This window comes from Chamaea fasciata, unplaced genomic scaffold (genome assembly GCF_029207755.1).
Source record: "Chamaea fasciata isolate MVZ Bird 193981 ecotype frontalis unplaced genomic scaffold, bChaFas1.0.hap1 SCAF_14, whole genome shotgun sequence".
NCBI lineage: Eukaryota > Metazoa > Chordata > Aves > Passeriformes > Sylviidae > Chamaea > Chamaea fasciata.
This window is the reverse complement of record NW_027094099.1, coordinates 5,616,736-5,631,187: the sequence shown is the minus strand read 5'-3', so window position 1 is coordinate 5,631,187 and position 14,452 is coordinate 5,616,736. Positions and strand designations below refer to the sequence as shown.

At 38.0% G+C, this 14,452-nt stretch overlaps 1 protein-coding gene across 6 annotated transcripts in view; it reads left to right on the top strand.

Moving 5' to 3' along the window:
• TJP1 (tight junction protein 1) overlaps positions 1–14,452 on the top strand; it is a 157,646-nt gene that overhangs the window by 124,527 nt on the left and 18,667 nt on the right. For all 6 annotated transcript variants that reach the window (XM_066196507.1, XM_066196506.1, XM_066196510.1 and 3 more), the window contains 12 exons: positions 354–457; positions 1,342–1,510; positions 1,881–2,025; positions 7,526–7,662; positions 9,030–9,135; positions 9,965–10,115; positions 10,633–10,741; positions 11,353–11,572; positions 11,966–12,150; positions 12,293–12,388; positions 12,807–12,889; positions 13,913–14,123. In XM_066196507.1, the coding sequence (XP_066052604.1) occupies positions 354–457; positions 1,342–1,510; positions 1,881–2,025; positions 7,526–7,662; positions 9,030–9,135; positions 9,965–10,115; positions 10,633–10,741; positions 11,353–11,572; positions 11,966–12,150; positions 12,293–12,388; positions 12,807–12,889; positions 13,913–14,123 (1,716 nt within the window). The remainder of the gene's footprint in view (positions 1–353; positions 458–1,341; positions 1,511–1,880; positions 2,026–7,525; positions 7,663–9,029; positions 9,136–9,964; positions 10,116–10,632; positions 10,742–11,352; positions 11,573–11,965; positions 12,151–12,292; positions 12,389–12,806; positions 12,890–13,912; positions 14,124–14,452) is intronic.

Here is a 14,452-nt window from a genome sequence, read left to right as displayed (position 1 = left end):
TAGTTAAGGGTAAAGTATTATATAGTGTAAACAAATCCCAACTGCAGCCAGCATCTGGTGGTCAGCAGCTACATACCTACACTTCAGCTGAGTCTTTAGTGGGTGTCTGGTTGGAAGAGGAAAAACTGTAGGTAGCATCTAAATGAAGCTATTGAACAACAGCTCTGATTATAGGCAGTGTTGGAAAAACAGACTGATAAAATGGTAAAGCCATATCATATTCTGCTACAGCCCATTATTCACTCTCCTCTTCGTGTTGCCGTGTAAATGCTGTAAAAAAGCATTGTTGTAAATCTTCAGATACTTCCCTCTTTTCTACTTAATCAGTTTTCTTTTTTCTCTTATTGTAAAAGAGTATGGTCTGCGGTTGGCAAGTCATATATTTGTGAAAGAAATATCACAGGATAGCCTGGCAGCAAGAGATGGCAATATCCAGGAAGGAGATGTTGTACTGAAGGTATAGTATCTGGTGGTGGTGGTGGTTGTTTAAAGGCAAAATTCACTGATACAACTCTGCCTAGGATTGGTCACATCAGTAACATGATTATAGTTAATAGAAAGTGTGTCACTTCTCATTAAATTGTTTCAAAGATCAAATTTAATATGAATCAACTTCTCTAAGGAAAAGAAAGTTACTAAGCCTTTTTGGTATTATTCCCTAAGTGTTATTCAGACAAATAATGCCCACTGTAAATACACAATAAAGACTGTTTGAAAAAGTATGAAGCTTTGCTTAGTTATAAGTAAAATGTTGTGGAACTGTGCTATTGTGCAACACTAAAGCTCACCTTCAGGTAAATTTTTTTGCTTGGTTGGGTTTTTTTAGAACTAAATATACCCGGGGTTAATTCTTTGTGCCCCATTCCTGGCAGTGTCCAAGGCAAGTGGATGGGCCTTTAAGCATCCTGGTCTAGTGGGAGGTGTCCCTGGCCAAGGCAAGGTGTTTGGAACTGGATGGTCTTTGAGGTTCCTTCCAGCTGAGGCCATTCTATGAGTTTTAATTAATGCTAACAGTTTTTATTTCAAGGTAAAGCTGTGGATGTGTTGGTGCAGAAAAATGGACCTCTGTTGAGTATAGCAGTGCTGGTTCAAAAAACATAGCTAATCTTTTACATATTTTGTATTAGTGCTAGAGGCCCTGACTTTGAAAGTTGAAATTGATTTTCTATATTATGCAATATTTTGGATGAGCCCAATGGTCTTCTATTGTATTATGGCAATTTGATAAATATTTTAACTATTTCTCATTATCATCGGACAGAACTCCACTCTTTTTGCTGGAGATTTACTGGGTTTTTTTTAGTAAGTTTATATCTGTTCTTTTTTCCTGCTCTATTCCAGATAAATGGCACGGTGACGGAAAATATGTCCTTAGCAGATGCCAAAACATTAATAGAAAGGTCAAAAGGCAAATTGAAGATGGTTGTTCAGCGAGATGAACGAGCCACACTGTTGAATGTCCCTGATCTTTCTGACAGCATTCATTCTGCTAATGCTTCAGAAAGAGATGGTGAGTATAAAAACTCGGTTTCTAAAGAGGAAAAAACTCCCAGTGTTGTCAAGATGAGAAATACCTAAGTGGGATGAGAGGGTGGGGAGGAGAAGAGTTAGGAGTAAGATTGTAATATGGGTAAATTTTTGTTTGAATGTGATTGAAATCCACACCTTCAAAAACCCCACTTCAAAAAAGTGGACAAAAAGATACAGTCCCTATTCTTGTGGCTTCTTTTAGGAATATTAAGTTTGTTTTTTTATGTAATACTAAGCATAGATTTAACATCTTCATAAAAATTCTCTGCAAAAGCTTATTCCCATTTAAGCAGGTCATGCCACCATTTAAATTACAATCATTTCATGAAAAAACAACTTTTATTTAACAGACATTTCAGAAATTCAGTCGCTGGCATCAGATCATTCCAACCGATCACATGACAGGCCCCGCCGCAGTCGTTCACGATCTCCTGACCAGAGGTCAGAGCCTTCAGACCATTCCAGACATTCTCCACAGCAGCCCAGCAACGGCAGGTGATGGCAGCATTGTATTATTTTTAAATCAACTATTTAATGTAACATATAAGTTGTAGGAGTGCTTGGATTTATATGGTGTAACAAATGTGAAGCAGAGCTATGGAAGCAGCAATATGACATTCTTTGTCTCAAGAGATTGTAGATAATAACTATCCAAATATTTTAGACTTGAGGAGAAACTGAACCTTTCTTTAGTGTTACATCTTTTTTAAACATAATCATAGCGCATGGTTGTATGCATGACAACGCAAGTTTGATAGCAATATATGTTACTAAATAATGTGTAGTTGTATTTTGGTTTTAGAAAGCAGTTAGCTGCGAGGAGATTTGAGATGACCTGTAGCACAGTTCCTGTTGCATGTCCAGCCTGGGTAAACTTGTTCAACTCTTGCTTTGTTTAGGCATAGGGATTATCTTATGATGCGTCATCACGTGATATGTTTCTGAATACATTTAGTTCCACAAAACAAGGTGTGTTACACAGCAGGTTTACCTGTTACATTCTACTTTTTAATATTTGAATTTGGTAATGGAACATTGATTCTAATTCTTCAGTATGTAAGTCTAATCTTAGATGAATTCAGAGACAAGTAATGTACTGTGTGGTTTGGAATTTTATCTCCTGCCAAATGGAACTTCAGTCCTGAATAACAAATCTGCCCAGTTTTGCATTTCTACAGTTTGGAAATAGACACTATAATTTATTGAAACAGCATTTCAGTGTTGGATTTCAAAATCTTCTCAATATTTGAAAGAGAAAGGTTTCTCTTCTGACTGCTCATAATGATAGAGCAGAAATTAGAATTGATCTGTGAAATTCCAAATTCAGAGCCTCTATCTGAAGATTTTTAGGTTTTAGGTGCTGTTCAAAAACTCTGAAAAGAAGCCCAAATTGCAGCTGGCTGTTTCATTAACGATACGCCTGATTGCTTATTAATAAAATTGCTTTGCCCAAGGGGAAAATAACATGCCCTCAAGTCTTTTAGTGTCTTTTGAAGATCAATATAACTGCAAGTGAGGTTGTACCTGCACGTACACCTGTTTGGGGTTATGGGTTACAGACTTTTTTACTTCTTTTGTGTACTTTGTTCAGAGGGACCACAAGGCATGAAAGCTGTTTTGAAGTGGGAACCATATTAATGGAAAAATCTTAAAAGCAGGGTCCCAGAGGCAGGGCTTTCATTGTGAAGGTTGTGAGACCTCTGTCATATTTCAAAATTGTACATCTTGCCATGCATTTCTAGTGCAGCCTGACAGGGCTTGTGGAGGGAGGAACAAAAAAATCCTGTCAGAACTGGAACTATGACTGACCTAGCCTAGTGTTAGTGCTTTCCTGTCCTATTGCAGTGGTTTAGGTAGGTGGTCACTTCCTCCCTGTAGACCAAACTGTTGGAAGAATCAAATCCTCCTCGAGAGGGAACATTGAAGTTATCTCAACTCTGAATGCATCCGTTATATCTTCTTTATGAGCAAGAGCTACTTTGGCATGGCTTGACTTCCTGTGCGACATGTCCCTTTCAAGATCAGAAAATCTGGGCCCTGAGCCATGTAAAGAAAAACATGCTGAGAGCAACTTCTCTTTGTAATGGTTGTTTGTGCACATTTAAATCTACTGTAAGATCAAATTAGTTGTTAACTACTTACTCTTTTTTGAATTTGGTGGAAAATCTGGAGGAAGAAAAAGGCTTGAGAAAGGGCTGAGGAAGAAATGTGCAAAAAGTCTTCCAACTAAGCTCAAGGAGGATATTAGTAATGTATTGAAGATAATGAGTTTTTATTTAGACACTGCTCTGCCAAATGTTTGTATGGTAATGAGGAGGGGAATTCCAGGGGAATCCTCTTAGTCCTTTCATACAAGCTTAAGTACAGACTGACATTTCTGTGTGTGCACCAGAGTACAGAAATCTGCTAACAGATCTGCCTCGATATTACTTTGGGGTTGTCAGTGTTGTCCACCTTTCAGTATTCCTCACTGGTGTGTGCATCAGACCGCTTGCAATGTTCCTGGATATAGGGTTTCCACAGCAATTGCTGTTAGATCATTCTGTCAAAGCTTTAAATAGCACTTCAGTTTTCTTTAGTCTAAAGAAAGTTCACAGATGTCTCTTAAACAGTCTTAACAACTCAAATTCTAGAACATTTTTCTTAACTTACTAACAGGGCTAACTGTGCTTTGTATAACCTATGAAGAGTTGTAGTTAAAAAGCTAGGATGAGCAAAAGAGGTCTCTGCACCTATGCTGGAGAGTACCTCGGGACAAGTATCACATATCCTTTCTCAGCTCTTTGGTCTTGCTGCTGGCACTAAGAGGCTGTTGAGCTGGGTAAGCTTTTGATGTGACCCATCCTAAAGACTGGCATTTAAAGTCAGGTACTGCCAAACCTGTCAGATGCTGTCTCTGGGCTGCCCTTTACTAATTGAAAGAACTCTTGCTTGGCAACTCTGTCTTCTATGCTGATTTCCTCACCTAGGTATTGGAATAGCAAAAGCATCCTCTGATATGTTTCACACTTCAGCCTCAGCAAGGAAGATGTGGTAGCTTGAAGAAATCACTGTAGAGATTATCATTATTTGTGGAAGGATGAGGCTGATTTCATTGTCAATTGTTAATTTCTGTGTAGCATGAGAGAGTGGTTGTTCTGTCCATTTTCAAAACAAGATGAAAAACTGGAATATAAGATAAAAATCAGCCCTATTTTGAATGTCTTTAGGAAGATGCTACTTTGCTCTTACTCTTCGTATGCTAAAGGGTTTGAGATGTGCTAAAACACATTTGGGAAGAGCCTGCAAGTTCATATTTTCCGTAATTTTCTCTAGAGACAACCATTGTGTGTTACAGGACATCTCTTGTTCTTCAGTAATAGCCCTAACATGTAGCTGATTGTATTTTGTAATTTAAAAAATGTTTCTGTTAAGCACACTTTGAAAAAGTGTCAGGGAGAGGAAGTGAGGTAAAGGGGGCCCTGACACAGCACAGATGTTAAACAATAGTGTCACAGTGCACACAGGGAACAACACTTTTGTCTGATGGGAAGTGCAGCTGTCAGTTTTTAACAAGTTTCTCTCACCTGGAACCAGTGGTGCATCAAGTTGTTTCCTGTATCATCTTCTAATGTGGAATATTCACAGCTTACTGGACGGCTTCAGCAAAGTCAAGGAAAAAATCTACTCTCCTGCTTTTCTGATGTTTCCTTTTTGTTCTATCAGATTTTTCCCATTTGAGCTTTCATGTCTTAGGTAGCGTAGACCTGGCCTTTTGCAGGCTTTTGAGGTGGGCGGGGTGGATTTGCCTGCACACATAGCAGCAGCCCAGGAGCCTGTTGTTTCAGATACTCACCTGACTGTTTTGTGCTGTGCCTTCAGTGTCTGTATTCTAGTTACTGTTCTTGAGAACTTCCGCATTTGCATTCTCTTGATGAGTGCAGAAATCAAAGCAGCATAAAATTACACTGGGTTTGGAGTGTGTCGAGGAAATGTCAAAGGAATTTTGTCTTTGTGTAGTAACTCTAGTATTTTTTGCCTTATTTTTAAAGCATAACAGATATTCTTACTTTGGAATAATGCTCCTTTGAAACGTTAGGAGATGCTTGGAAACAGGTAGAAGAGGGCTCATGGGGAAATTTACTGTAGTATCTTATTAACTAGCGCTCATTATCCAGAAGTCTCTGGGGAGTGGAATTAGTTGCAGCTTACAACAGTACAGAACTTCTTTTGTTTCTAGGACACTTAACATGCATTTAAATAGCTAAATATATGTATATGTTTTTAACAAGCCAGGAATTATTTTCAAGGAAATGACCAGTCCAGTTGTGTTTTAGTCTGGTAGTGTCTAGGTTGTGCACCTAAACTGGAAATCCAAAAGAGGAATAAGAAGACATCTATCAGGGATGTTTGAGAATGGAGTAGAAGGATAAATGTGTACTTTTCATTTTGTTACACATAGTGGTTTTAGCATCCTTTTAATCAACTTGGGAGCCTCCAAAAGGGACTTTATCTGGATAAAAAGAGGCATGAATAGAGATCTAAAAAATTAAACTATTGTGCTTGTTTTTATCAATGACTTGCAACAAGATGTTAGTCATTCAAGAATGCTTCTCTTCACACAGTTTGTTGTGGTGATTGAAGTACTTTTCTGTATTGTTTGGCTGCCTTCGGGCACATGTTTTAAAACTGGCAGAGAATGGACTGAGAAGCTGTAGTATGTCTTGGCTAAATAGCTAAGCTTTGTTTCTTATATTTTAAACTTCATTTTGCTTCAGGAAAGCACATTCTACTTGTGTTTCCATTTTTGAAATTTCTTTTACTCTTTACTGCATGTCTTGGATGAGAAGACTGGCTGGAATCTGATTTTTTTAAGTCATATTTCCAGATCTTGAAGCATTATTTCTGATTAGGATCTTAACAGTGTTAACTCTGTATGATGGGGTTTGATCCGTTTTTATGGGCAGTGATGCTCATTATTGCCCAGTAGCACCATCTAGCTGTTGGTAGATGTGCAGAACTTCTCTCTTTTTCTTTCCAGTACAGACTTCTCCTTTGTGAGAGCAGATGGGCTTGTACCTACTGACCCAAGCCATTGTTATCCTTGAGAAAATACCTTTTTTCTCCCCTTCTTGGCAAGTCAGTCTGGTATCACATGAGAGGCTGCTATTTGTGTCTGTCTTATTTCAAATGTTCTTTAAATCCTTGCTTATTTGCCAACTCCCAGGAAGAAAACTTTATTTTTCTAGCTCATTCTTAATATTCATCTATTCCAACCCTATTAAATAATTTAGTGTTCATCAGATAGCAGTGTAGTGGTTAACATTTCAACATGCAGCACATGTCCAGTTCTGCTGTGGTACAGCTGGTAGCTATAGCTCAATACAACAATATGAGAGTACCTGATCCTTTGAATTCAAGGAGTAGAAATTGCATTCTGTAGAATTTTCCTTGTTTTCATCATTTAAAAACAAGAACTTAAACTCGTCCTGAATTACTTCAGTTTGCACTCCAAATGTGCACAAGAAATGCATAAGAAGCAACAAATTGTCTTTTGAGTAAGATGCATGGACGGGAAGCACTCCTCTCTTGTCATAGCTGTGAATTGAAGGCCTTATCCTCTCTGAGATGATGAGAAATAAGGAACACATTTATTGGGCCTTGGCAGGGCTTTGCAAAGATGAAAGGTGCCACACCAGCAGCACTTGTGTTTCAGGGCAGCTGTGTGTGAGTTGTGTGCTTGAAGCAGAGAGCAGTCTGTCACCCTGTGCTGCTGCTCTCTCAGCTGCCGTGTCTGGGGAAGTCCTTGTTTATGTGCTATTAGGGACAAAATAGTAGGATTTAGAAATGGTAAAAACTATTAATAATGTGATAGTCTAAGAACAAACCCTTCCTAAGTAGTAATAGTGATATCTTATCCTCAGCTTGATGAATGAAAGTATTTATTCTTTAGTCTTAGTAGACTGAGATCATAGAAGCAGGTCTGTATGCAGAACTATATTTTTCTCTAATATAGTCATCGAAGCAGAGAAGATGAGAGAATAACTAAACCAGGAGCTGTCTCTACACCTCTAAAGAATACAGATGATATTTCTAAAACTGTGGAAGAGGTGACAGTTGAAAGAACTGAAAAACAAACTCCACCACTCCCAGGTAAACCTATTAAAATATATTAATTATGCATGTTGAGAATGGATGACCAATAAAGACTTAATGCTCTTGTGTATTTGTGGAATGACTTTCAAGTCTTAAAACAGACCAAGTCCTAGTTGTTTTTATTTCTGAATACAAACAGTCTTTGTAACTATAATCCCATTTACATCTTAAGAGTTTTGGTCCTGAAAATCTAAGTTGTAGCATCTATTATTATGTAGGGGTCAGATTTCAGTGTTTAGGGTTGTAGTTATAAGTGATGGTTGTAAAGAGTCTGGTACTGGTTTCTCAATCAAGGTTGAAGTCTCTCATTTCTTTTCTGAGCGTTCAGCAGTAAAGGTGTTCTTAGAGGTTACTGTAGCACACTATAGCAAGGATGTAGTTAAGCCTGTTTAAAGCTACTGTTCCCAAGATACAACTCGAAACACTCCAGAGTGCTTTGTTCATGTAGCACTTAACTGCAGTCATGGACCAAGAAGGCAGGTTAACAAATGCAGTACAGCTAATCAAACCAGAGCAAAATCTCATTCCTTTTTCCCAAAAGGGAAGGATAAGCTAAATGTCAGCAGATAAAAGCCAGATGGTGTAAAAAAGAAAAAAAAAAACCAAACCAAAAACAAAAGATGATACGGGACACTGTTCCGGGCAGGCTGGCACTTACAAGATTTTTGTTTACAGAATGAGGCACTTCAGTGAAATTACAAGTGGAGAAAGGAGCTGTGCAGATGGTTTAAAGGGAGCTGTTACTGAAAGGCTGACTGCAATGAGAGAAAGCACATTCAAGCTTGAAAATACTTGAGGACCTAAGGGATGAGCAGTGACACTTCTGCACGTAGTAGTCAGTAGATTAGTGAAAAACTGGAAGGGTTATGATGTTGATAGACTCTGAAAGATCTTAAAAATAGCAACAGTAGCTTTTCTGATACAGCAGCCATTATTAAAAAGATGGTCATAAGAGGTGATCTTTCACAGCAGTGTTATGAAGAGGGGCAAATGAAGTAATTTGTATTTGCCAATATGGAAAAGGATGTGGTAGCGAGATCAGAAAGATGAATTCTGCATTTCTGTAAGATACTGAAGATTAGTAATTGGCATAATGAATGGATAGGTGACCCTTGATCCAAAGTGATGTACTGATAATTGCTCTGAGGGGCCAATAGCAAACAAGTGATGAATAGAGTGGGGGTTCTGTTGGTTGATGGGGAAGGAGAAATGTTCTATTCTTGTATGAATGGGAAGAGGCACATGGAAATACTTAGTTTAGGTGGGAGGAGTTGTAGGCCAGAACATAACGCTATTAAGTTAAACTTCACATTTTCATCTTTAAATGACCAAACGGATCTTGGAAATCTTTGGTATTTTGGTAGAACCAAAGCCAGTGTATGCACAAGGAGGTCAGCCAGATGTGGATTTACCAGTCAGTCCATCTGATGGTCCTTTACCCAACTCAACCCATGAAGATGGAATGCTTCGGTAATGTATCTCTGAACTCTGTGTGAACCTGCCTGGTTCTGAGCAAACCAAACTTTTATCCACTGTGGTCAGTATTCTCTCTCTGTGCTCTGATATCATGTCCAGTATCCTGTCCTGACCCTTCTGTTCACAAATAATAGGATGAAGCCATGAGATTTATTCCTGAGCCTTGTTGGCACTTACACTGTGTAATGTACCCTTTTAAAGCCTATTCATTTGTATGGAAATGAGCCCTTAGAATAACCAACAGGTGAAAGGAATTGCTGGGTTTGTCTCTCCCTGGGCACTCTCACTCCTCCTTCCCTGTCCCCATCTCCAAAGAGAGGAAAGTTACTGTAGTATATCTTTTACCTTTCATAGTAACTGGAGAGCAGTGAATAACGGTTACTGCAGAAATGTGCAATGTCCCAGCATGGAGCTAAGTCTACTTCAGCTGGGATCTCCTTTATGGACGTTAGTGTACATGAGAGTAGATTCTAGTTTGGTTTGACCTCAAATTCATCTTGATCTCTTCAGAGCCAAAATAGATTTGTATGCCAGCACAGCTCTTCAAAAGGAAGAATGTTTTTGGAAGAGAGTGTCAGTGTCTCACATAAACACTATGAGTGTAAGACAAACAAACCATGATAAACATGTACATTCAGGTGGGATATTTGGAGTGCAGTTGTTGAGCATGTTGTAATGCTACAGTTGATAAGCAGTTAATGGGATGTCATAGCAGAATATCCACTGGTTGACTAATGAGCAGATTACTTCTTTGCATGTTTCAAATTTACCAGGATATTTTATGCTATTACACCAATAAGTAGGTTATTTTCTAAATTTCTAGGCCAAGCATGAAACTGGTAAAATTCAGAAAAGGAGATAGTGTGGGCTTGCGACTAGCAGGTGGCAATGATGTTGGCATATTTGTAGCTGGTGTTCTGGAAGACAGCCCTGCAGCAAAAGAAGGATTAGAGGAAGGGGACCAGATTCTCAGGGTATGTCAAAACTGTTAACAATACAAATGTTTTGTTGTACCAAAGAAGGTTTTCTTTCTGTGGGATTGAGTATTTTGCCTTTTTAGTTCATACACTTTTTTTTCTGTATGTATTTATTAGATGACTTACTAGGAGCAAAATCTTTTTACTGTACTGTTGCTAGGAAGGTTAGTAAGTTTTTTACATTAAATTTTGTAGACTAATTCCGTTGATAAAGTTGTTTGATTTCATGCTGTGTGACTAAGTTGTCAGAATGCTCTGTGGGCTACTGATGTATATAGGCGCTCCATAATGAGCGTAAAATGAGCAGCTACCTATTATCCTGGAAGCTGTGCTTTTGTTGAGAAATTAAGTGGGGCTCTTAAGAGGTACAAGAAGCATCTTGAAATGTATGCACTTGGTATGTATGAAATTGAGTAAGAAAAAAATCGTAGTAATAGATTGTTTTCCTATGTATAATTAAATCTCTGTAATAATGTCATATGCTGAATCAAACTGATTCCTTCATTGATACCAGGTAAATAATGTAGATTTCACAAATATCATCAGAGAAGAAGCTGTCCTTTTTTTGCTTGATCTTCCTAAAGGCGAAGAAGTAACCATTTTGGCACAGAAGAAAAAAGATGGTAAATATTTGTGTATTGGAAGTGATGTAGTAGACTGCCTAGAACAGCATTAAAATGTCTAGTAAAAAATAACTGCTTGCTTGCAGGAAATTGGCACCTTAGACTAGTAAGTCCTTTTGGCTTTGGGATAAGTGGCCACTAGAAATGGGGTAGAGACTGATAGGGTGCCAATACACCCCCCTAAACAAACACACAAAATTCCTCTTCAGAAATAACCCTTACCACCTAAGTAATGTCTTGGCATTATCCTTGGGGGAAGTAGAAGAGTCAGTTGTAGTTATGCCATTGAAGATGAGTGGTTATGTTGATGTGTTTGTACATGCAAACTTCTTTTCTCAAGATTAATTCCTTCCAGGGTGAATGAAGTAAGCTTGCAATTCGATCAAATATTTGGCTATAAAAGTTGAATTTATGTTAGGAGAGTTTACTGTAAGTAGTTATGCTGCTTAAAATAGAGCAGCTCTGAGACATTAAGGTTCCTTGAAGTAATGTACGTTTAGAACAGGGAGAATTAAGGTCAGGCATTGCTGTGTGTAATTCTTGTGAGCATTGTAACATCACTTTAACTTATGTAACACTTGATATTTTGGGGTTTCTTTTCCTTTTTTTAGTTTATCGTCGCATTGTTGAGTCTGATGTAGGGGATTCTTTCTATATCAGAACTCATTTTGAATATGAGAAGGAATCTCCTTATGGACTAAGTTTCAATAAAGGTGAAGTGTTCCGGGTGGTGGACACTCTGTACAATGGCAAACTGGGTTCGTGGCTAGCCATTCGAATTGGGAAGAATCACAAGGAAGTGGAAAGAGGTATCATACCTAACAAAAACAGGTACGATCTTGCAATAGTTAAATTGCTGATTCAAGCCCACAGTTTTAAATGGTATCTGTATAAAGAATGACTGGACTTTGTTGCACGACACAAGTTTATAGAATTGATTCAGTAAGAAAAAGTGACAAGGTGTAAAACATACTGAAGTAAAATATCTGTGGATTTGCTTTTGACTTTGCATAGTCCATGAATAAACTTTATTTTCAATACAAGCGACGAAGATATAATGAGTTTTAGAAATATGATACCAGGCTTAGTAGTTGTCTTGTAGTTCATAATACAACAGAAGCTTGGTTCAGCCAGTGGCAATGGTATTTTGAGACTGTAAGCTTGCTAGTCAGGCATTACTTCAGAAGCTGACTCCTTGGTAACTGGGATTTGTTATCACCTTAGAGCTGAGCAGCTGGCTAGTGTACAGTACACGCTTCCAAAGACAGCAGGAGGAGACCGAGCAGACTTCTGGAGATTCCGAGGCTTGCGGAGCTCAAAAAGAAATCTCCGGAAAAGCAGAGAAGATCTTTCTGCCCAACCTGTTCAGACAAAGTTTCCTGCCTATGAAAGAGTTGTTCTTCGGGAAGGTATGGCTTTACTCTGACCACACACTGCAGGTTTGTGTGGTTTGGTTTGGTTTGGTTTGGAGAAGCCAATGCAGTTAAGTTTATCTTGCATTTGGTTTAAGCAATTGATGTATCTTGACTTTTCTTTTTCCTTCAATTCTAGCTGGGTTTCTCAGACCTGTAACCATTTTTGGTCCAATAGCTGATGTTGCACGGGAGAAACTTGCTAGAGAGGAACCAGATATCTTTCAAATTGCAAGTAAGTATGAGATCAGGTTTTTCTGCAGTTAGGAAATAGTCAGCTTTCTTTGGCTAGATTGTTTCTACGTTATTACTTTAGTTAACATATTTAACAAGACATTGACAGTGTAAAGGAACAGACTAAATTTAAGTTCTACTACATTGCTGCTGATAATTCTCTGAAGAAGTATTAGTTCTATTTGTAGCCACCTCAAATTTCATTTTAATTCTGTACCTTATTCTGTTTCTAAGTGTTTTTGTAAAGATGGGATTTTTATGGCCACAATGGTGGGTAGACTTTGATGTGTGGTACGTAATCAGAAGTGTCTTCAAGATCAATTGATAGTTTGAGCTATTAAATGGTTTGTTTTATCTTAAGAAGGGAATGTAGAATGTTGTAAACTTACAATAGATTTTTACTGTATTCTCTTTACCAGAAAGTGAACCAAGAGATGCTGGTTCTGACCAACGTAGTTCTGGCATTATTCGTCTCCACACTATAAAGCAGATAATCGATAGAGTAAGTCTTCTATTGTCACTGGACTTGTTACCACAAGAAAAGTAAAACTGATAACATGAGGTGTTGGGTGTTTTAAATGTAGAATGGTAGCTTACTGTTTGCTTTAAAAATAACTTTCTCATCTTTCTATTGGTTAATAAGAAAAACCCCTCTACCCTTCTCCATGTTAATAACTGCAGCCTGGATGTGCTTCTAGGCTTTGTTCCAGAGGCTGTTGTCCTCTCTCCATTAAGGCTCTTTTAAGCTGTTTCCTCTTTCATTTAAAGCCATGGTGTGACATTATATCTAGAAATGGTTACTTTATTTTTGGAGCTGTTAGTTTTGTCCCACCCCAGTGTACAACTTGATCACTTGACATAATTCTTTTGTGTGAGGACTAGGAAAGGGTTCTTCCATCTCCCTTCCTTAATATCCTTAAAACCTCTACCATTTGTGCATTATATGAGGCTCACCTATTTATTTCTTTACTTGAAAAAAAACTGGAAGATTTTCAGATGCTGAAGTATGATGGGAAAAGAAGCTATTACAGCAGCAGAGTCAGTATGCTTCATGCTGTGTGCCTGATTGCATTGAATGAAAGCTGGCCAAGTTCTGCATTCACAGTGATATTTCTTTGTAAAAAGGAAGATAGAAGAAGTGTGTAATGGGACTATGTCTTGTGTTTCAGTTTTTGGGGTTTTCCTATTTACAGAATCCTGGTAGGAAACTGCTCATTTTTATTTCAGTGTCTGCTTACTTTGAGGAGATTTTAAAAAAAATAGAATTAAATGTAAAAAATCCTAGACTTATACAGTGGTCCTACAGTTCAAAATGTATATCCTATGCCTGTTTAGGCTGGTATTAAAATTGGTTTGGGTGTTATTGTTCTATTAATTCAAATAGGAGAAGGATTTAAATCAAAGCTTTGAAACAATTAATTTTGTAAAGGTAATAATACAAAATCAGTTTGTGGAGTATGTTAAAAAATTTCATGTGGGACATAAATGATTCATTTTCTTGCCTCTGTCCTTTTTGTCACTACAGGACAAACATGCTTTATTAGATGTCACTCCCAATGCAGTGGACCGTTTGAATTATGCCCAGTGGTATCCAATTGTAGTGTTCCTAAATCCTGATTCTAAGCAGGGAGTAAAGACCATGAGAATGAGGTTGTGCCCAGAATCACGAAAAAGTGCCAGAAAGCTGTATGAAAGAGCTCACAAGCTCCGCAAAAATAATCACCATCTCTTCACAAGTAAGTAATTAGACAGACTGGATTAGAATTTCTGAAAGGGAAGAGGAGGCAAGATGAGCAGCTTCTACCTCCAGAATTTTCTGCAAATGGAACATGTCAAGTAGTGATTGACTTGCTCAGACCTCCCCATTCAATAACCAGTAGTTAATTGGTGTGTGCATCATTTGCACATGAGGGCACAAATGTAAAGCAATCTGAAACATCAGAATGACACTTCTAATAGATCTTGTGGCTTTGCAGGATCATCAGCCGAAATCAAAACTTGAATAAAGAGGAAAATGATGTAGCTTTATTGTTTTAGTCTGGCTGAACTCAAGCCTCTCTTTATT